The following is a 23,051-nucleotide window of genomic DNA, read 5'->3' on the forward strand; positions in this document are numbered from 1 at the left end:
TATAAATAAGGCCTTTGTTTAGGCTATATTGTTTCGGTTGCAGCCTTTTAACTTGGTTTGTTTATTTCCAAGAATCTTGCAAGATAAATTTCTTGCAAGATTTTGCAAGATAATTTTTTGTCAGAATTTTGTAAGATCTATTAAGATAAACTTTTGGCCTCCATTATGGGGTCGCGTACCAAGAAAAAACAAACAACCATAACGCCCCCTTCGAGTCGTAAGGAAAGACAATGCCTCAATCCGATTCAAATTCTGTCAATTTTGTAAAATCCAAAGGTACCACAATGTACAACTGAAAGAAATGTGGTCATACTGTAACCTCGTAGTTTCTTCAATTCGCTCTGGACAAACTCGTCGTCCGGTGTTTCCAATAAAGAGTGAGCTACTTTTAGTGATTAAAGCTTGGGTATAAAAAACACTTGTTAGGTTTTCAGTTTCTAAGCTATTGCTTTCACTATCAGGAGAAATTAGCATCAATATAGCTCTTTATTATGCAATAAATTTACGAAATCTATGAAGATATTAGTTTCGATAACATTCTTCTATGCCTTAATAATATTTACATCTCAATCAATAACCAGAATATTATTCATACTACTTATTACTCTTATCGAATTAGTTACAAGTCAATAAACTAGTTCAGTCATCGTCATCATCCAAGTCCAAGTCTTTCTTCATTGCCCAATCACAGAACTCGTCAAATAGGATGTAGCCTCCCCCGTTTTTGTCAATACTTTTGAATTCCGACTCAGGATCGTCTATTTTGCCGACCCAGTCTTCCAATTGCCCAATGGCATTCGTGAACTCAATCAGTTCAATTCGCTTGTCACTGCTTGTGTCCACTCGGCGGAATGCTACGTAGTATTCGAAGTACTGGAAAGGAAAGAACGAACCACTTTTGATTATTATCATTATCGCGTTGTATAAATCTATTTTCTATAAATAACTCCTCACATCATACATAACAGACAAAAAGCACATAGAGATCACCGAATTGGAAATGAAAGAGTCAACATTTGGCTCCTTACTGACCACAGAATGGTTTTTATATGATCCATCAACGCTATAAAAACCGTCTCATTTCTTGCTATGTTTGGTTAAGGTACATATATGGTCCCTTTGACGGCAAGCTTAGTTCCGATGAGAAATTCTAAAAAATTCTTCAGCTAATTCTTTTTTGTACATAAATGGTTTTTTATTGCGTCTACAGACCAGATACGTACCCTTCTACGGTTTTTTTAGTTACCATATATGGTCCAACTTTTGGTGAAACTTTAAGTTTCGACATTTCATGCACACAAGGGCTTTTGGAAACTGTAAATCAATTTTTGTACTGCTTATCAGCAAAACCCATATATTTTTGATGACGCGTGTTGTAAAGTTAGCGAGTTTCCAGAATATTAACATATTGCGTTTTATGATTTTCATGTTTCTTTCATAATGTTCAAACCGGGATTACACATCCATGATGGTTTCTAAGTTTTAATACAAGGTACAGCATTATAGCATGTATCAATGTATAACAATTTGCCAGTGAAGCGGCACAAGCAAACAGACAAGAAAAAGAAACCAAAAACAAAAACTACTTTGCTGTGTTTCTATAAAATGCTCCGAAAGACCACAAAACAGAAATGACACAAATTTAGAACTATAAGAGCCTTTTTCTTGATTTTTCTCAGTCTAAAGGAAGCTAAAATAGCATAAGAAATTAAATTTCCTAATTTTGCAATAAAAATCAAAATTTGTTATGGAAAATAAATTGATTGTCTGTTAATCACAGTGCAATCAATAATCAAACCGTCGAAAAAAACGGTCCAGACGACAATAAAAATATGTGCTAGTTAAAAAAAAAATATTGGCCAAAACAGCCAAACAGATAGCTTAACTTTGAAGATCACCTTTAAAAAGCCGTAATTTTGATTTAAAAAAGTTGTCTAAGGTCTTTAATAGCAAAATTTTATTCCTACTCATTAAACTAGGAAACACCATATTTCGTTGATTTGTTCATTGTTTCGGACCCAACTTTAGTGGGGATGGAGGAACTATATACTCAACTGGTTTTTTTGTTCAGTTAAGTTTGACCGATCGATATATTCATCTAAGCGAGTTGTGATTGGTATCATTAGAAAGCACGTCCAGCGTAGAATATCGAATTACTAGATTTCCAAGAATTTCATTTTTCATAGGGAGTTATCGAGATTTTATTATTTGTGAACATTCGACAGAATGAAGATGCTTTTGTACACATTTTCTGCAATTTTTGTTCAAATTTTCGTCAATTTTACTAAATTATGTTAAAATTGTTAACGATAGCGTTAGTAGTTCTATCTTTAATGATAGAGGAGGTTTGCTGAATTACTCGATTCCAGTTTTTTGGCTAGAATTTCAGCTAAGTTTTTCAAAATTGGGAATTTTTTGGTCAAAATTCGCACCAAATATGCTTTTTAGAACAATTTTTAATTTTGATGGCAGTAGGACCTTAAAAACTGTAGACAACATCATCGTAAACTCAAAAAAGCTAGTTATACTCCTATTTGCTTTAAGAGTCTTTTGAATTATTTTTATGCCAGTTTTTTTGCAACTGTAGACTGGATAATTTTACCAAATGCATTATATAGTTTTGATTTATTGAACAAAATTGCTTAAAAATTGAATTGATACATTTTGCAACCATTTGTATCAATTAGGTGTGTTAGACGTGCAGCAACACCAGGGCTGATCTTGCACAACAGGCATCCTTACAATGAAATTTTTTGATTTTTTTGGCGGCCTTTTTTGTCAAAACAATTCCAAACTTATAGTTCATTATGCTAAATACTAACGAGGTTCAAATCTGGGCTCCATTATTGGGAGGTATCATTAACGAAACATTAAGGCGAAAAGAACATCTAAAATGGTTTTAAGGGACAGATGTGGTTTTCATAGCTTTGATAATAACTTTTCTTTCATAATTTTCAACCCGGGATTACACATCCATGATGGTTTCTAAGTTTTTTTACAAGGTACAGCATTATAGCATATATCAATGTATAACAATTTGCAAGTCAAGGGGCAGAAGCGAACAGAAAAGAAAAAGAAACCAAAAACAAACTACTTTGCTGGGTCTCTATAAAACGCTCCGAAAGACCACAAAACAGAAATGACACAAAATTAGAAATATAAGAGCCTATTTCTTGATGTTTCTCAGTATGAAGGAAACTAAAATAGCATAAGAAATTAAAATTTTCTAATTTTGCAATAAAAATCAAAATTTGTTATGGAAAATACATTGATTGTCTGTTAATCAGAATGCAATCAATGATCAAACCGTCGAAAAAAACGGTCCAGACCACAATAAAAAAATGTGCTAGTTAAAAAATATATTGGCCAAAACAGCCAAACATAGCTTAACTTTGCAGATCACTTTAAAAAAGCCGTAATTTTGATTTAAATAAGTTGTCTAACGTCTTTAATAACAAAATTTTATTCTAAATCATTAAAATAGGAAACAAAATATTTCGTTGATTTGTTCATTGTTCCGGACCCAACTTTAGTTGGAGGGAGGAACTATATACTCAAATGGATTTTTTTGTTCAGTTAATTTTGACCCATGAATATATTCATCTTAGCGAATTGTGAGTGGTATCATTAGAAAGCACGTCCAGCGTAGAGTATCGAATTACTAGATTTCCATGAATTTCATTTTTTATAGGAGTTATTGAGATTTTATTATTTGTGAACATTTGACAGAATGAAGATGCTTTTTTTTCACATTTTCCGTTTTTTTGGCTGAAATTTTTGTCAATTTTACTAAATTATGTTAAAATTGTTAACGATAGCGTTAGTAATTTTATCTTTAATGATAGAGGAGGTTTGCTGAATTACTCGATTCCAGTTCTTTGGCTAGAATTTCAGCTAAGTTTTTCAAAATTGGGAATTTTTTGGTCAAAATTCGCACCAAATATGCTTTTTAGAACAATTTTTAATTTTTGATAGCAGTAGATCCTTAAAAACTGTAGACAACATCATCGTAAACTCAAAAAAGCTAGTTAAACTCCTATTTGCTTTAAGAGTCTTCTGAATTATTTTTATGCCAGTTTTTTTTGCAACTGTAGACTGGACATTCTTACCAAATGCATAACATAGTTTTGATTTTTTGAGAAATTTTGCTTAAAAATTGATACATTTCGAAACCATTTGTATCCATTAGGTGTGTTGTTAGACGTGCAGCAACACCAGGGCTGATCTTGCACAACAGGTATCCTTACAATGAAATTTTTTGATTTTATTGGCGGCCTTTTTTCTCAAAACATTTCCAAACTTATAGTTCATTATGCTAATTATTAACGAGGTTCGAATCTGGGCTCCATTATTGGGAGGTAGCATTAACGAAACAATGAGGCCAAAAGAACATCTATTATGGTTTTAAGGGATAGATGGGGTTTTCATAGCTTTGATAATAATTTTTCTTTCATAATTTTCAAACCGGGATTACACATCCATGATGGTTTCTAAGTTTCTATACAAGGTAGAGCATTATATCATATATTGCAAATAACAATTTGCAAATAACAATTGCAAATAACAATTTGCAATTCAAGTGGCACAAGCAAACAGAAAAGAAAAAGAAAACAAAAACAAACTACCTTGCTGTGTCTCTATAAAATGCTCCGAAAGACCACGAAACAGAAATGACCCAAAAATAGAACTATAAGAGCCTTTTTCGTGATTTTTCTCAGTCTGAAGGAAACTAAAACAGCATAAGAAATTAAATTTTCTAATTGTGCAATAAAAATCGAAATTTGTAATGGAAAATAATTTGGTTGTCTGTTAATAACAGTGCAATCAATAATCAAACCGTCGAAAAAAAAACGGTCCAGACGACAATAAAAAAGTATGTGCTAGCTAAAAATAATAATATTGGCCAAAACAGCCAAACAGATAGCTTAACTTTGAAGATCACCTTAAAAAAAGCCGTAATTTTGAAATAAATAAGTTGACTAACGTCTTTAACAAAATTTTATTCTGAATCATTAAAGTAGAAACATATTTCGTTGATTTGTTCATTGTTCCGGACCCAACTTTAGTGGGAGGGAGGAACTATATATTCAAATGGATTTTTTTGTTCAATTAATATTTACCGATGGATATATTCATCTTAGCGAGTTGTGAGTGGTATCATTAGAAAGCACGTCCAGCGTAGAATATCGAATAACTAGATTTCCATGGATTTCATTTTTTATAGGGAGTTATGGAGATTTTATTATTTGTGAACACTCGACAAAAGTAAGATGGTTTTGTTCACATTTTCCGTAATTTTTGCTCAAATTTTTGTCAATTTTACTAAATTATGTTAAAATTGTTTTAGATAGATAGCGTTAGCGGTTTTATCTTCAGTGATAGATCACCTTAAAAAAACCGTAATTTAGATTTAAAAAACTTGTCTAACGTCTTTAATACCAAAATTTTATTCTAAATCACTAAACTAGGAAATAACACATTTCGTTGAATTGTTCATTGCTCCGGACCCAATATTAGTGGGGAGGGAGGAACTATATATACTCAACTGGTTTTTGTTCAGTTAATTTTGACCGATGGATATATTTTTCTTAGCGAGTTGTGAGTGGTATCATTAGAAAGCACGTCCAGCGTAAAATATCGAATTTCTAGATTTCCATGAATTTCATTTTTTATAGGGAGTTATCGAAATTTTATTATTTGTGAACATTCGACAGAATGAAGATGCTTTTGTTCACATTTTCCGTAATTTTTTGTTCAAATTTTTGTCAATTTTACTAAAATATGTTAAAATTGTTAACGATAGCGTTAGTGCTTTTATCTTTAATGATAAAGGAGGTTTGATGAATTACTCGATTCCATTTTTTTTATCTAAAATTGCAGCTAAGTTTTTCAAAATTGAGACTTTTTTGGTCAAAATTGGCACCAAATATGCTTTTTAGAACACTTTATTTAATTTTGATAGCAGTAGATCCTTAAAAACTGTAGACAACATCATTGTAAACTCAAAAAAGCTAGTTATACTCCCATTTGCATTAAGAGTCTTCTGAATTATTTTTATGCAAGTTTTTTTGCAAATGTAGACTGGATAATATTACCAAATGCATTATATAGTTTTGATTTATTGTAAAATTTTGCTTAAAAATTGTTACATTTGCCAACCATCTGTATCAACTAAGTGTGTTGTTAGACGGGCAGCAACACCAGGGCTGATCTTGCACACCAGGCATCCTTACAATGAAATTTTGATTTTATTGGAGGACTTTTTTCAAAATAATTTCAAACTTATAGTTCATTATGCTAAATGCTAACGAGGTTCAAATCTGGGCTTTATTATTGGGAGGTAGCTTTAACGAAACAATGAGGCCAAAAGAACATCTATTATGGTTTTAAGGAACAGATGTGCTTTTTATAGCTTTGATAATAATTTTCTTTCATAAATTTTGAAACGGGATTACACATCCATGATGGTTTCTAAATTTTTATACAAGGTACAGCATTATAGCATATATCAATGTATAACAATTTGCAGGTCAAGCTGCACAAGCAAACAAAACAGAAAAAGAAACCAAAAACAAGAACTACTCTGCTGTGTCTCTATAAAATGCTCCCAAACTTTATATTTTGTTGTTTTTATAGCTTTGACAAAGTGTTTCATAAAATTTGAGTGATTTCTTATGTTTTGCTTTCAGTTGCTATGTTTTAACAGTCTGATGGCTTAGTCTACCAATTGAAATATCAAACTGACCTCAAGAGATTTAGGTGAACCTAGTCAATGTTATCTAATGTCTCTTATGACTGAATGTTCGTTTTAAGAAAATTTGGATGACTTTTTTAAATTTGGCCATTATTTTATATCATTTCTAAAGCTTTAGCGTAGTTTCAGGAAAAACACGCCAAAACCAAACTAAAGGTCATAAATTAATATCTATATTAGTTTAATATTTACCTAATAGTTTCTTAGTTTTATTACTACGAGTTTTTCAAAAAAAAACAACGATTTCTGAGCATAAATTCAATCTTTTTCAGGTTCTTTTTATTTTCTTCTCAAATTGTTGTAATATTGACAGATCCAATTGTACAGACGCAGAGTTAAAACAATGCACAGCGTTCAACAAAGTGTGCAAGTCAACATTTTGCTGAGATACAGTTCTCTCACAAAATTCAGTAGGATTTTTGACTGGGTTTGAGCAAAAAGATAGTAAAAAAATCCTTAATTTTCTGAAAAAATTTCATTTGAGAATTGTTGAAATTAGCTACAAGTTTAAATCTTCAAATAGGTCCAACTGTTCTTTTATGGGAAGCAAGGGAGACCTGTTATTATCAGGTATATATTATACCACAACAGAAAAAAATAAACCCAGGCAAAAATCAAAAATCCCATTAAATTGTGGGAGAGAAATGTATCTCAGATACAGTTCTCTCCCAAAAATTAGTGGGATTTTTGATTTTTGCCTAGGTTTATTTTTCTTTCTGTTGTGGTACAACATATACCTGATAAGAACAGGTCTCCCTTGCTTCCCATAGACGTACAGTTGGACCTATTTGAAGATCTAAATTTGTAGCTAATTTCATTAATTCTCAAATGATATTTTTTGAGAATTTTGTGGTTTTTTTTAATATCTTCTTTTTGCTCTCAATATCGTCATTATGTATTTCAGATACATTATTAGGATATCTCAACTACTTTTGTTGACTTCATCATTAAATATTCTGTTGGATATTTGATTTGACTGATGGCTTCGACCATTTGTTTTCAAAAGAATGTCTTGAGTTTTCAATGCTGTCTAATTTTTGATTTTCTTTTTGTTCCCATTCCTACATAGTCCTTTAATAGGGAAAAGGCGTTGATGTTAAGAAAAGAAGCAGGTGAAGATTTCGTGTTTGTCCGGATGATATCTTAAGCAATGATTTCAACACTGTGGTGTTGTAAAATTGTTTCTGAAGATTTGGTTCTACCTGTATTTGTTTTCATTTTGAAGTTTTGTGACTTTGTCTCACCTATAAAAGGAGCAATTGTCTCCCTAAGGTGTTGCACGTTAATTCGTCGTTTCTGTTACTTGAAATCTCGTGTCTGACAATAATATTGAAAATATTTCTTTTCAGTGACATCTTTGCCTTTTTGAGCTTCTCCAGTATTTTCTAAAATTTCTTTCCGGCCAATTTGTAGCTTAGTCTCAGTTAAGACAGATCACAACATCTTTCAAGTGAAATATAAATCAATCTTTATAACGAGTTTAGTTGCATCAAATTTTTTCTCGACTTTGATAGTACGAGATTTCATAAAATTGTTTGATTTTTTTATATTTGTACATTTTTTTAGCATTTTCATTGCTGCTTTTCCATTGCCGTTTACTTGAACTTCTTTGCAGTCGTTTTTTCCCCTTTGTGAAGTCTTCGGACGTACACTTGATACCAACAGGACTCAATTTCTTTATTTTTCAATTAAACAGCTTATTAGTTTCAGTTAATAACTAATGATTTCAATCACTTAATTGAAATTAATTGTTTTCAAAAATAGAAACATATTTTTGAGATTCGCCCATTTTTGCTCTCTTTGTCTACCTGTTACCCAGTCACTTTGAGGATAGGACCTATATTTTTTCTAATGTTCTAATGACGTATAGGTTATTTGTTAAGTATAGATTTTGTTTTTTTGTTTTGAAATCCTTTTTTAAATACAAACATAAACCGATTAATGTCGGAAAAATCGCTTTTGAACGGCAGGCGAGGAAATTTTATTCAGGGGCTGTAGCCTAGATCAAGTTTTCTTTATCGTTGCAAAAACAGTTAACCAGGCCGGGATTGGAACCATGAACCTCCCGATCCCTCACCTGAAGCACTGCCCACTCGTCTATCAGTCCCTGATTGTTGCTATGCTGCATTGGTTTTATTTTAACAAGCTTTACTTCGTAGTCAAAACAATAGAAATTACTCAAAAATGAAGAACGGAAGCGTGAAAAAGTCACTTGAGAAGCCAAAATTGGCACCAAATATGCTTTTTAAAACACTTTAATTTTGATGGCAGTAAACCCTTAGAAACTGTAGACAACATCATCGTAAACTCAAAAAAGCTAGTTATACTCCCATTTGTTTTAAGAGTCTTCTCAATGATTTTTATGCCAAATTCTTTTGCAAATGTAGACTGGATAATTTTACCAAATGCATTGTATAGTTTTGATTTATTGAAAAATTTTGCTTAAAAATTGATACATTTGCCAACAATCTGTATCATTTAGGTGTGTTGTTAGACGGGCAGCAACACCAGGGCTGATCTTGCACACCAGGCATCCTTACAATGAAATTTTGATTTTATTGGAGGATTTTTTTCAAAATATTTCCAAACTGATTGTTCATTATGCTAAATACTAACGAGGTTCAAATCTGGGCTCCATTATTGGGAGGTAGCTTTAACGAAACAATGAGGCCAAAAGAACATCTATTATGGTTTTAAGGAAAAGATGTGGTTTTTATAGCTTTGACAAAGTTTCACAAAATTTGAATGATTTCTTATGTTTTGCTTTCAGTTGCTATGTTTTAGCAGTCTGATGGCTTAGTCTACCGAATGAAAGATCAAACTGACTTCCTCAAGAGATATAGGTGTACCTAGTCAATGTTTTCAGTTGTTATCTAATGTCTCTTATGACTGAATGTTCGTTTCAAAAAAATTTGGATGAATTTTTAAATTTGGCCCCTATTTTATATCATTTCTCAAATTGTAGCGTAGTTTCAGGAAACAGGCCAAACCCTTCTTCCTGAGTTCCATAAATTAATATCTATATTAGTTTTATATTAACCTAATAGTTTCCTAGTTTTATTAATACGAGTTTTTCAAAAAAACGACAATTTCTGAGCATAAATTTCATCTTTTTCAGTTTCTTTTTGTTTTCTTGTCAAATTGTTGTAACATTGACAGATCCAATTGTACAGACGCAGAGTTAAAACAATGCACAGCGTTCAACAAAGTGTGCAAGTCAACATTTTGCTGAGATACAGTTCTCTCACAAAATTCAGTAGGATTTTTGACTGGGTTTGAGCAAAAAGATAGTAAAAAAATCCCTAATTTTCTGAAAAAATTTCATTTGAGAATTGTTGAAATTAGCTACAAGTTTAAATCTTCAAATAGGTCCAACTGTTCTTTTATGGGAAGCAAGGGAGACCTGTTATTATCAGGTATATATTATACCACAACAGAAAAAAATAAACCCGGGCAAAAATCAAAAATCCCATTAAATTGTGGGAGAGAAATGTATCTCAGATACAGTTCTCTCCCAAAAATTAGTGGGATTTTTGATTTTTGCCTAGGTTTATTTTTCTTTCTGTTGTGGTACAACATATACCTGATAAGAACAGGTCTCCCTTGCTTCCCATAGACGTACAGTTGGACCTATTTGAAGATCTAAATTTGTAGCTAATTTCATTAATTCTCAAATGATATTTTTTGAGAATTTTGTGGTTTTTTTTAATATCTTCTTTTTGCTCTCAATATCGTCATTATGTATTTCAGATACATTAATAGGATATCTCAACTACTTTTGTTGACTTCATCATTAAATATTCTGTTGGATATTTGATTTGACTGATGGCTTCGACCATTTGTTTTCAAAAGAATGTCTTGAGTTTTCAATGCTGTCTAATTTTTGATTTTCTTTTTGTTCCCATTCCTACATAGTCCTTTAATAGGGAAAAGGCGTTGATGTTAAGAAAAGAAGCAGGTGAAGATTTCGTGTTTGTCCGGATGATATCTTAAGCAATGATTTCAACACTGTGGTGTTGTAAAATTGTTTCTGAAGATTTGGTTCTACCTGTATTTGTTTTCATTTTGAAGTTTTGTGACTTTGTCTCACCTATAAAAGGAGCAATTGTCTCCCTAAGGTGTTGCACGTTAATTCGTCGTTTCTGTTACTTGAAATCTCGTGTCTGACAATAATATTGAAAATATTTCTTTTCAGAGACATCTTTGCCTTTTTGAGCTTCTCCAGTATTTTCTAAAATTTCTTTCCGGCCAATTTGTAGCTTAGTCTCAGTTAAGACAGATCACAACATCTTTCAAGTGAAATATAAATCAATCTTTATAACGAGTTTAGTTGCAACAAATTTTTTCTCGACTTTGATAGTACGAGATTTCAGAAAATTGTTTGTGATTTTTTTATATTTGTACATTTTTTAGCATTTTCATTGCTGCTTTTCCATTGCCGTTTACTTGAACTTCTTTGCAGTCGTTTTTTCCCCTTTGTGAAGTCTTCGGACGTACACTTGATACCAACAGGACTCAATTTCTTTATTTTTCAATTAAACAGCTTATTAGTTTCAGTTAATAACTAATGATTTCAATCACTTAATTGAAATTAATTGTTTTCAAAAATAGAAACATATTTTTGAGATTCGCCCATTTTTGCTCTCTTTGTCTACCTGTTACCCAGTCACTTTGAGGATAGGACCTATATTTTTTCTAATGTTCTAATGACGTATAGGTTATTTGTTAAGTATAGATTTTGTTTTTTTGTTTTGAAATCCTTTTTTAAATACAAACATAAACCGATTAATGTCGGAAAAATCGCTTTTGAACGGCAGGCGAAGAAATTTTATTCAGGGGCTGTAGCCTAGATCAAGTTTTCTTTATCGTTGCAAAAACAGTTAACCAGGCCGGGATTGGAACCATGAACCTCCCGATCCCTCACCTGAAGCACTGCCCACTCGTCTATCAGTCCCTGATTGTTGCTATGCTGCATTGGTTTTATTTTAACAAGCTTTACTTCGTAGTCAAAACAATAGAAATTACTCAAAAATGAAGAACGGAAGCGTGAAAAAGTCACTTGAGAAGCCAAAATTGGCACCAAATATGCTTTTTAAAACACTTTAATTTTGATGGCAGTAAACCCTTAGAAACTGTAGACAACATCATCGTAAACTCAAAAAAGCTAGTTATACTCCCATTTGTTTTAAGAGTCTTCTCAATGATTTTTATGCCAAATTCTTTTGCAAATGTAGACTGGATAATTTTTTTACCAAATGCATTGTATAGTTTTGATTTATTGAAAAATTTTGCTTAAAAATTGATACATTTGCCAACAATCTGTATCAATTAGGTGTGTTGTTAGACGGGCAGCAACACCAGGGCTGATCTTGCACACCAGGCATCCTTACAATGAAATTTTGATTTTATTGGAGGATTTTTTCAAAATATTTCCAAACTGATTGTTCATTATGCTAAATACTAACGAGGTTCAAATCTGGGCTCCATTATTGGGAGGTAGCTTTAACGAAACAATGAGGCCAAAAGAACATCTATTATGGTTTTAAGGAAAAGATGTGGTTTTTATAGCTTTGACAAAGTTTCACAAAATTTGAATGATTTCTTATGTTTTGCTTTCAGTTGCTATGTTTTAGCAGTCTGATGGCTTAGTCTACCGAATGAAAGATCAAACTGACTTCCTCAAGAGATATAGGTGTACCTAGTCAATGTTTTCAGTTGTTATCTAATGTCTCTTATGACTGAATGTTCGTTTCAAAAAAATTTGGATGAATTTTTAAATTTGGCCCCTATTTTATATCATTTCTCAAATTGTAGCGTAGTTTCAGGAAACAGGCCAAACCCTTCTTCCTGAGTTTCATAAATTAATATCTATATTAGTTTTATATTAACCTAATAGTTTCCTAGTTTTATTAATACGAGTTTTTCAAAAAAACGACAATTTCTGAGCATAAATTTCATCTTTTTCAGGTTCTTTTTGTTTTCTTGTCAAATTGTTGCAATGTTGACAGATCCAATTGAGAAGACGCAGAGTTAAAACAATGCACAGCGTTTAACAAAAAGTTCAAGTCAACATATTCGACGTTTTGTTGAATAGTATATACTTATATGGTCTGAGATACAGTTCTCTCACAAAATTCAGTAGGATTTTTGATTTTTGCCTGGGTTTGAGCAAAAAGAAGATAGTAAAAAATCCTTAATTTTCTGAAAATTTCATCTGAGAATTGTTGAAATTAGCTGCAAGTTTAAATCTTCAAATAGGTCCAACTGTTTTTCTTTGAGAAGCAGGGGAGACCTCTCATTATCAGGTATATATTATACCACAACAGAAAAAAATCCAGGCAAAAATCAAAAATCCCACTAAATTGTGGGAGAGAACTGTATATCAGATACAGTCTCTCCCAAAAATTAGTGGGATTTTTGATTTTTGCCTAGGTTTATTTTTCTTTCTGTTGTGGTACAACATATACCTGATAAGAACATGTCTCCCTTGCTTCCCATAGACGTACAGTTGGACCTATTTGAAGATCTAAATTTGTAGCTATTTTCATTATTTCTCAAATGATATTTTTTGAGATTATTGTGGTTTTTTTAATATCTTCTTTTTGCTCTCAATATCGTCATTATGTATTTCAGATACATTATTAGGATATCTCAACTACTTTTGTTGACTTCATCATTAAATATTCTGTTGGTTATTTGATTTGACTGATGGCTTCGACCATTTGTTTTCAAAAGAATGTCTTGAGTTTTCTATACTGTCCAATTTTTAATTTTCTTTTGTTGCCATTTCTACATGGTCCTTATATCGAAAAGGCGTTGATGTTAAGAAAAGAAGGTGAAGATTTCACGTTTGTCCCGATGGTATCTTAAGCAATGATTTCAACAACTGTGGTGTTTGAAAATTGTTTCTGAAGATTTGGATTCTGAACTAGAACGAGATTTCATAAAATTGTGTGACTTTTTCATATTTGTACTTTTTTTAGGATTTTGATTTCTTTTTAAGTTGTAAAATTAATGAAGAGCCTTTTGGATTTCAAAAACTCAAATAAAAATTCTAATGTTTGGACGGCGGTTTGGACGGCGGCTACATTGCCGTTTTCGAACTGCATTTTCATTGCCATTTAATTGAACTTTTTTGCAGTCATTTGTTCCCCTTTGTGAAGTCGTCGGACGTACACTTGATAACGACAGGACTCAATTTCTTCCTATGAAGACAAATAATATTTTTCAATTAAACAATTTATTAGTTTCAGTTAATAACTATTGATTTCAATCACTTAATTGAAATTAATTGTTTTCAAAAATAGAAACATATTTTTGAGTTTCGCCCATTTTTGCTCTATTGGTCTACCTGTTACACAGTCACTTTGAGGATGGGTCCTATATATTTTCTAATGTTCTAATGACGTATAGCTAATTTGCTAAGTATAGTTTTTGTTTTTTTGTTTTGAAATCCTTTTTAAATATAAACATAAACCAACTAATATCGGAAAAATTGCTTTTGAACGACAGGCGAGGCAATTTAATTCAGGGGCTGTAGCCTAGATCAAGTTTTCTTTATGGTTGCAAAAACAGTCAACCAGGCCGGGATTGGAATCCTGGACCTCCCGATCCCTCACCTGAAGCACTGCCCACTCGTCTATCAGTCCCTGATTGTTGCTATGCTGCAATCGTTTTTATTTTAACAAGCTTTACTTCGTAGTCAAAACAATAGAAATCACTCAAAAATGAAGAACGGAAGCGTGAAAAAGTCACTTGAGAAGCCAAAGAATCTTCCAGAAGAAAAGCGCAAAAACGGTCAAGCAAATAATTTGCATTTTGAAAGACCAAAACGTTTACAATAAATGCTATGAATTTATTTCACGATCAAATAAACATCAATTTTTGGGCGTAATCAATGTTCGTTATTTGTTTTTTTTTATGATTGTCTTTTCTAGTGTCGTATTAGCAACACGTTTCATCGACCCTATAATGTGACAATATTTTATTCCATTAATGGTTTGTTGAACGATGTGCATGTTTTTGAACACTTTCTATCTCTTCCTCATTTGGTCGACAATTAAATCAAGAATGTGGATGATCGGGGTTTGAACATTTTGTGCAAACGCACATTACCGAGCCTCCTTGTTTCCTCTAGAAACAAATAGACCCGATACAACAAAAATCAAACTTACTCAAAAGTTTTGTTGTCGATCCGCATTCAAAACCAAATATTAGAGCTAAAAACTAAATCAAAACCAACGAAGAAGCTTAGAAACGTTCTTGTTGATCAAGAAAGTCAAAGTTTGGAGAATTTTTTTAAAATTCAATTATCGCGAAACAAAACCAATTATACTACCTACTACTTTTGCTGCCTTTCAACACCAGCCCTTCTTGGCAACTAATTCCTTGATGCCGCCTTATAATCAAAAGAAATAGGACTTTATAGATTTATTATCTCAGATGCTTTACAAGCTTTTAAGATTTTAAATTTTTCGGCAGCGTTTCCACCACTTTTCTTACAGTTTTACAACATTGTCAAAATATTAATGAGCTTTTAAGAATTACGTTTAAAAGTATATATTTTTCACACCTCTTACGTGCAATTCATACAAAATATATAACCATTTTTGAAGAATTTTTAAAATTTGGTATAAATTAAAGCTAATTAAGCGGAAAGTTTTATTTTAGAGTCTTTTGGCTAATATATTAGCTATGAGCTATTGGCGGCGAATGCAATGTAAGCCGATAGGCAAGCAAGCCGACAGAAAAGCAAGCCGAAAGTTATGTAATAGTTATAAAATCTATCAGAAATAATACATTGTCAGCCATTACAATCAATACTGCGCGTAGTATTATAGTGCATAATGTATTCCAATGCACCAAAGAAACAAAAATGCGTCAATTTTTAGACATCTAGTGGGTACGGGCCTCAGCAGACCGCTGTCCATGGCCATGCCTCTCATCCGTTGTGGGATGTAATCCGGAAATAGCGGGCCGGTTATCGCGGCAAAGCCGCGACGCGCGCGAAGCGCGCCCACCGGACCGCCAGGGGCAACTTAAAATAGGTGTATCCGAAAAATTTTCGGCTTACTTGACCCCATTTTCAAAATTCGGCTTGCTTATATTCGTCCTACCTTTCTGAGGTTAACCAGGAACATTCTGAATTCGTTGAACTCAATGTAGGCATCATTGCCAGAGGCGCCAATTTCTTTGGCTATCTGGTATGCCTTCATGATAGCTGGCTTGCTGTCAAAGATCTCGTCCAATTTCAACACATCTCTCACTCCCTTGTCCACCTCAGCAAGACTCACTTTTCCATTGCCTGTAGCAGATTATAAAATGTCTTGTTAGAACTTCTTTCGCAACCTTAAATTTTTAATTTAGATGGCTGAGAATCTGAACCCTCGCACATTGATCAGACCACATTCTAGACCCTAATCAGACCCAAGTTCAAAACTTTGCTTTGTTAACAGTTGAACTTGTGTGACCATGAACTTTGGTTCAGATGTTACCCCCCCCTGTGCGACCCAACATGATCAGAAGCTACTTGGGTTGATCCAGAACCAACCAAAAATACAAAAGATCTTCAGACTGAGTTGGAACGGAAAACGTGCTGCGAAAGCGATTAATTTGAGCAAAAGCTGTATATGAAGCCCGTAATTTTTTGTTCCGACCCACTTTAGTGGGGGAGGAAATATATACTCAAATGCGTTTCTTTGTTCAGTCAGTTATGGTCGATTGATACATTCATCATAGAGAGCTGTGAATGGTATAATTAGAAAGCCCGTCTAGCGTAGAATATTTAAAAATATATATTTTTTTGATTTTCGCTTTTTTCAGGGAGTTAACGAGGTGAAGTTTTGTGAAAAACAGACAAATTTCTGTTGTTCTTATTCACATTTTCCGGAATTTTTTCCTATATTTTCGTCAGTTTTGCAAAAATATGTTGAAATGGTAAAATTGTTTTCAAAAGTGTTGTTAGTTTGTTTTCTAAAGATAGAAGGTCGATGAAATTTTTTATCTAATTCTTGGCTCAAACTTTTGCTATTTATTCTTTAAAAAATCAGCCTTATCTCATCGAAAATTGCAAGAAATAAGCTACCTCGGTCCAATTTGCTTAAATTTGCCTGAAGTGAACACCTAAAAAATGCTGAACAAATTTGCTTCAACTCAAAAGAGGGCTAATATTCCTATCCGTTCTTTGAAATTATTGTGGCATTGAAATTTTGCCGGTTTTTGTGCCAAAATAACACGCATCAATTTTGTCTGATTTTTGAACTTTTCGAAAAATTATCCTTATCCGTTACATTGGGAACCATTGCATGTTCATAATTAACAAACAGTAATAGCAGGGATAGTTTATTTCTAAAATCCAATAATAATGCGGATTGTAAGGATTGGCTATCTTCTTTTTCTAAAGTAATTGCTTTTAATGTTCTGAGCAGAACAGAGAATTTAACATCAAGATTCATTTTTGATGGGTCCAATTGGCTACAGAAACAATTGCTAGGTAAAATTGTTTTTTTTTAGTCGAAAGATTATTCTATTTTGGACTTCAAAATTATTTGTTTCCAACATAAACAACGGATTTTCGAGCTTTGCCACATTTTCTGCCTTATTTTGATCAACTTTTAGCTTAGTTTCATAACAGAGAGAATGCATCTTCAACATAATTAAATTTTAGTCTCGCGGCTTCACGCTTCAATAAATTGTTTTCTGGCTTCGATCCTAATAATTTCCCAAAAATTTCCAATTTTTGGACATTTGCCCATTTTTCAGGCTCTTTGTTGGGTTTTTCACATTATTAAATTGTTAATTGGTGACTGAGTGCTCTTTGTTGATCAAAAATTAGAGACAATTGAACATATGATTTTCTAAATAGATTATAGTTTTAACAGCTTCGACACCGTTTCTTCTGTTCTGTGTCTTTTTGTTACATAGTCTCCTTAATCGCAGATCACACCCTTTACCCTTTATTTTTGTGCCAAAAGGAAGCAAAACTGGAGATATGCACTTTTTTTACTGAATTGAAAATGGTTTTAATAGCTTCCACAACGCTTTTTGTCGAAATTAAAGTTTTTTGTCAGTATTTGAATTCCTTTCTTTAATCGGAAGACAAATTCTGCTTAGCGGGAGCTCTGATTGGTTCTTTTGGGGAACCCAAAAAACGTTTAATTATTTTATTTTACAGCCTATAGATTTTCATGACTTTTTTGTAAAAGGTTTGTTAAAAAATTTTTTGCTTTCATCTTTGTTTTTTGTTTGTTTTATTTATGTTTGTTACTCAGACTTATAAATTACCGGTCAGATAACACGTTTTTGGCATCAAAAGAAAGTGGAATTGAACAAACCTATTTTTTTATTGTATTTTAATGTTTCAACTTAACGGCGTCGACGCCTGTTTTTTGCCCGTGAAAATTACTTCATTTTTCGATTTTTGTGTTTGAGTCTCATTTTTAATCGTATGACATATTTAGAATAGTGACAGATCTCTGATGGCTTCCATTTGTGTAATAAAGAAACCTACTTAATGATTCCAATTGAAAGCTGATGGTTTTCATGACTTTGAAAAAATATTGTTTTCAAAAATAAAAGTATTTCTTGACTTTGCTTCTTCTGTTCTTTTTGTCCAAATTCGTTAGTTACCTGTTATCGTTAACAACAAGTGAAATGTCAAATTTTGGTGTCACGAAAATCGCAGTTGAACATGTCTCAAATTTTCGGCGAATTGATTGTGGTTACAACTTGTATAACACTGTTTTTTTTTCGTCTGATTTTTAAGTTCTTTTTGTTAACGTATGACGTTTTCTGAATAACGTCAGTGACTGCCATTTGACGAACGAAGAAACCTATTTAGTTTGTGTTTAGTTTGACTATTTTTTGTCCTAAGAAAATTTTAAGTACGGACTTTGCTTCTTCTGTTCTTTTCGTCTGTTTTCGTTAGTCACCTATTCTCGTTAATTACAGCACAAATGTCACATTATTGGCGTTGAAAAAAATCGCAGTTTAACATATATATAAAATTTTCGGCGAATTGATTATGGTTATAACGCGTATGAGATTGTTTTGAGATTTTTTTTATTTTGACTTTTTTTCTGGTTAATGAGAGGTCTCGAGGTCTTTTTGGAGGAATAAATTAGCCTGTTTACAAATTTTGAAATTTTGCTGATTGTTTTAATTGACAGGTCACATATTACGTTACTGGCATAGAAGGAAGGCGATTTTATATGAGATATATAATATATGAGATATATATAATCTTTTAAACGAATTCAGTATAGTTTCAACGGTTTTCCGGAAAGACTATTTTGGTTGGTCTGTATAATATTTTGTCTGTATTTATGTTCTCTTTATAAATGTAGAAAATATTTTGATCAACAAAAAGTCTCAATGTCCTCGTTTACGGGAATGAACACACCTAATTTTATATTTCAATTTACTAATGATTTCGATGAGCTAATGATTTCTATGAGCTTTAAAATAATTGTTTTCCTAAACTAAAAACGTTTTATTTAACTTTGCTTTTTTAGTGTCTTCTTGTTAATCTCATTAATGAGTGGTCACATATCACTTTATTGGCTTTCACAAAACGCGCAAACAAACATTTTTTTACTCAGGGCAAAAATTATGGACATAACAGCTTCGACACCGTTTTCTCGCAATTTTTTTCATTTTTACCTATGTTGTTTTTTTTTGTTTCCGTATGAAAAAATCTTTATAATGATAGGTCCCAATGTGTTATTGATTGGCGATAAAAAAGATCGTATTAAAAAGGATTTTAATGATTTCAGTTCATAAATAATGGCTTTTGTTACTTTGAAACCTATTGTTTTCAAAAATAAATAGCTTAATTTTTAAGTTTGCCGCTTTTGTTGTTTTTTGAATTTTTGCTAACGAGTCTCATTAGGGGCTGGTTCCATATCTTTTCTAGTGATAAACAATGAACTATTCATTTTTAGTCTAGGCTTTACCTGACGATATGTAGACATCGTTATTAAGTTTTTCTTCAAATAGACATCGAGTTTTGGATGTTATTAACGTTTGTTGCTGGTATTTGAATTCATTGTTTGGCTAAATTAAATGAGCAAAACGAATCGAAAATTTGATTAACTATACCAGCGCCAGAAGTGGTTTAGAAAACAACGTTAAGCACCAAGTTTACCGATTGGGGAAACTGTAGTAAATCCCGCGTGAGTGAATTCTGTTTTCATTATCACGTGATTATAGCCAATACTTGTTTTTGCGTACAAATGTCAATTATAGATATTCGAATGACACACTTACCGTTGTCAATTTCTGCAAACATTTTTTTCCTCCTCGCTTTTTCTTCGTCAGTTTTCTCAGTGGGCAATTTAGCCCTGATGTCATCCCAGTCAATGTTTTCAAACGACATTCTCTTCTATCCTCTATAACAAATATAACCCTACTGAAAATTATTACTTGATTATAATCTAAAGAAGCTCTTTCAACAAAAGAGTTGAGGGCGTATAAACGCTAATACGAAAGTATAAAATTTTATGACACAGAGCAAGTAAAACTCAACGTGGTTATAAAATGAACTCGACAAAAGTTGAGAAAAATTTTGCGGTTTTATGTTTCTTCTTGTAGAAAGCTATTGATCTAAATTGTACCAAGCATACTTACTTTTACCAGTTGTTCGAAGCAAGAGAAAAGACGCGTAAAGACGAACAGATAGTATTACTAACTCTGAATAACTATCAATAACTGCTGTTTAGTACGGTTGGTTGGTTAGCAATAAAAACAAGAATTTACACGCAAGCACTGTTTATTTCTGCTACGCGTATAACAGAGGTCTGATCTGAAACAACAAAACTGAAACTGAACTGAAATGCACGTACAGTTTTTATGGTCAAAAGTCCTCTGATCTTTAATGCAAAATGGTAAATAACCGAATTTGCGTTGTTTTGTTTTGTTCTTCGCTGCTATGCTTTTTGTACAAAAAATACGCCACCAAATTCACGCATTCGTTCTTCAGCTGCGAATGAGATACAATAAATAAATGCAAACAGTCTTAATGCAAGAAACTATACAATTTTCATTCATGCGGAGGCTTTTTAAATATTTAGAAGGATCGGAGGCATACAATAATAGAGCAAGTTGTGGAAAAGATGGAAAAGCTGCTGGAACTTGTCATAATAGATAGATTTCACGCATTGTATCGCATCTGTTACTTCCCACACGATGCAAATAGTTGATCTCAAGTGCTTTTGCAAAAATCTACAGTTCGATAGACCAAATTGTGGCCCACATTTCTGGGCAATTCTAACCTTAATTGCTGTACAATCTGACTGGCAATTCTGACTTGTTTGCTTGGTTCCGATTCTGGCTTGTTGTGTTTTTATAACAATTCGAAACATAATATTTTTCTTTCTTCAGAGTAGAGACTGTATTGTATTTTCCTTTGTTCTTGTATTGTATTTGTTTGGTTGAAAAATGAGTTTGATTGCTTCGGAGAGAAAGTAAAAAGAGTTGAAAGCTTGTATAAATTCGATTGACCAAAAATGCTGAACTGATTATCTTAACGAAACGCAGCTATCTTCGCCAAAATAAACATTCTTCAACTGTTCGACGCTTATTTTGCAAGATCCTGCAAAATTCTTGCAAATGACGCTTTTCTGGCAAGATTCAAGATACAGATGCTTATCTTGTAAAAACCTTACAAGATCTTGCAAGATAGACTTCAAAGAATGTTAGAGAAAAAACTGCAATTTTAAAAACTGATTAACTCAAAGATCATATTCTCTTATAATTTGAGTCCATTGAAGGGAACTCTTGGTTCAAAACAGAAAATGATCGTTTGTATGGTTTATTCTGAAGATACCTGGTGGTGTGAAAAGGTTAATAAGAACTAAAACGTCTTTAAAACTTTCGTTTTTGGGTTGAGTCTTATTGACTCTGCGTAACTTTGTTAGAAATTCTCCTGAGCCACAAATTGGTAAGAGGACAATTGTTTGCAGTGTTTGCAAGCTTCTTGTGTGGTTATCTGGAAATGAAAGCCTCACTATTGCCAGGTTGAAGCTCTGTATTTTAAGATTCAGAGCTAGGTCTTAGAACAATATTTCATTTGTGCACACTTTTTGTGCGCAGACTTATTCTCAAAAATATAGCACAAAAACCACCAATTTTAATCACGTTATTTGTTATTTTGTATGTCTAGGCAGTAAAGCTAGCAAACTTAGTATGTAAGTAGAAAATACCCATAAATCACTTAATTTGTTAAAATTGTTCTTAAAAAAGTCCACGGAAAGGAGGGGAGTGATTGAACCAATAAGCCGGCTGTATTAAATTGTTTAAAATAATTGTTTGATTGCGTCAGTTGTTTCCTTGGCTCTGATAAAGAGTTGACCGAAGTCAGGCTTTATACTGGACTCACTAATTTGAAGACCACTTAACTCACCTCACTTAAAAGCCTTAAAGGTAAATCTCCCTTTCCATAACTCAACCAAGTTTAACTTTATCTCAACTCTACCTGAAAAGCTAAGGCCGCACTACTCTAAAAAGAGCTTAAATTTTACTCTAATTTGAAAAAAAAACCTACTGACCTTACCGGTAGCGGTAAACTTCCCACTACCTTGCCTTAACTGAGATCGAATGCTTGCACTAAAACTTAGACAATTTAGGGTAAAACAATCAAAATAAATCAAAACAAAAATGAGAGAAATCTACCGCTACCGTTAGGGTAACTAATTTAGGTATTTCATGCAACATTAGTGTGAGATTAGGGTCCTTGTTGGGTTAGTGAGGCCCCAATTTTTCAAGTAGAGGTCAGGCAAAGTGGGTGTAAAGGTGCTGCGAGTTAAGGCAAGAAAATGTATCTTCAGGTAAATACAGGTAGGGCAAATCGACTTTAATTCATTAAGGTTTAAAAAGCTTCAAGTAAAATATCTTAGCTAAAGCGAAAATTAAAAAGTTAAAAGCCAAAATGTGGGGAAAATTTTGTATATGAACCGACTATTGCAAAAACTGTTTCCACTGTACTTTTTTTAATTGAATCTCAGCCCAGAATGCAAAAAGTACACATCTTACACGGGACCGCTTGTGAGAAATCAAACAGGAAAGCAAACTTGGATTCTTAAAGGCTCGCATCGTAAAAAACAGACGAAAAAAAGCAAACTTATTAAAAACACAAGAACAAGAAAAAACAAGAATAAAAAAGAATCAAAGAAAAAACAAAAAAATTTTAAAAAAAAATTATTTCTAAGAGCAAAACAATTCTTAGAAATAATGATCGTAGAAGACTGATTTGAAAATAACAAGACTGCAATTTTTTCGAAGAACTGAAAATGGTTTATGT

General features: G+C 32.6%; 1 protein-coding gene across 1 annotated transcript; it reads right to left on the reverse strand.

Annotated features, from left to right (window-relative positions):
- Positions 1-473: 473 nt before the first annotated feature.
- On the reverse strand, positions 474-20,697 carry LOC142341036 (flagellar calcium-binding protein-like). Its single transcript, XM_075391869.1, has 4 exons — positions 20,381-20,697; positions 20,021-20,142; positions 15,871-16,058; positions 474-873 (listed from the first exon to the last, which is right to left on the reverse strand). Exons 2-4 carry the CDS (start codon positions 20,127-20,129, stop codon positions 640-642), a joined length of 531 nt encoding a protein of 176 aa, XP_075247984.1. The 5' UTR covers positions 20,130-20,142; positions 20,381-20,697; the 3' UTR covers positions 474-639.
- Positions 20,698-23,051: the final 2,354 nt, after the last annotated feature.

The sequence above is a fragment of the Convolutriloba macropyga genome, chromosome 6 (assembly GCF_964194025.1).
Source record: "Convolutriloba macropyga chromosome 6, txConMacr16.3, whole genome shotgun sequence".
Classification (NCBI taxonomy): domain Eukaryota; kingdom Metazoa; phylum Xenacoelomorpha; order Acoela; family Convolutidae; genus Convolutriloba; species Convolutriloba macropyga.

Coding starts and splice junctions, on each gene's coding strand:
- LOC142341036 (XM_075391869.1), bottom strand. CDS start 20,129: ATGTCGTTTGAAAACATTGACTGGGATGACATCAGGGCTAAATTGCCC. Junction 16,059..20,020: donor GTTTGCAGAAATTGACAACG/GTAAGTGTGTCA, acceptor AATCTGCTACAG/GCAATGGAAAAGTGAGTCTT. Junction 874..15,870: donor TCCTGGTTAACCTCAGAAAG/GTAGGACGAATA, acceptor TTTCCTTTCCAG/TACTTCGAATACTACGTAGC.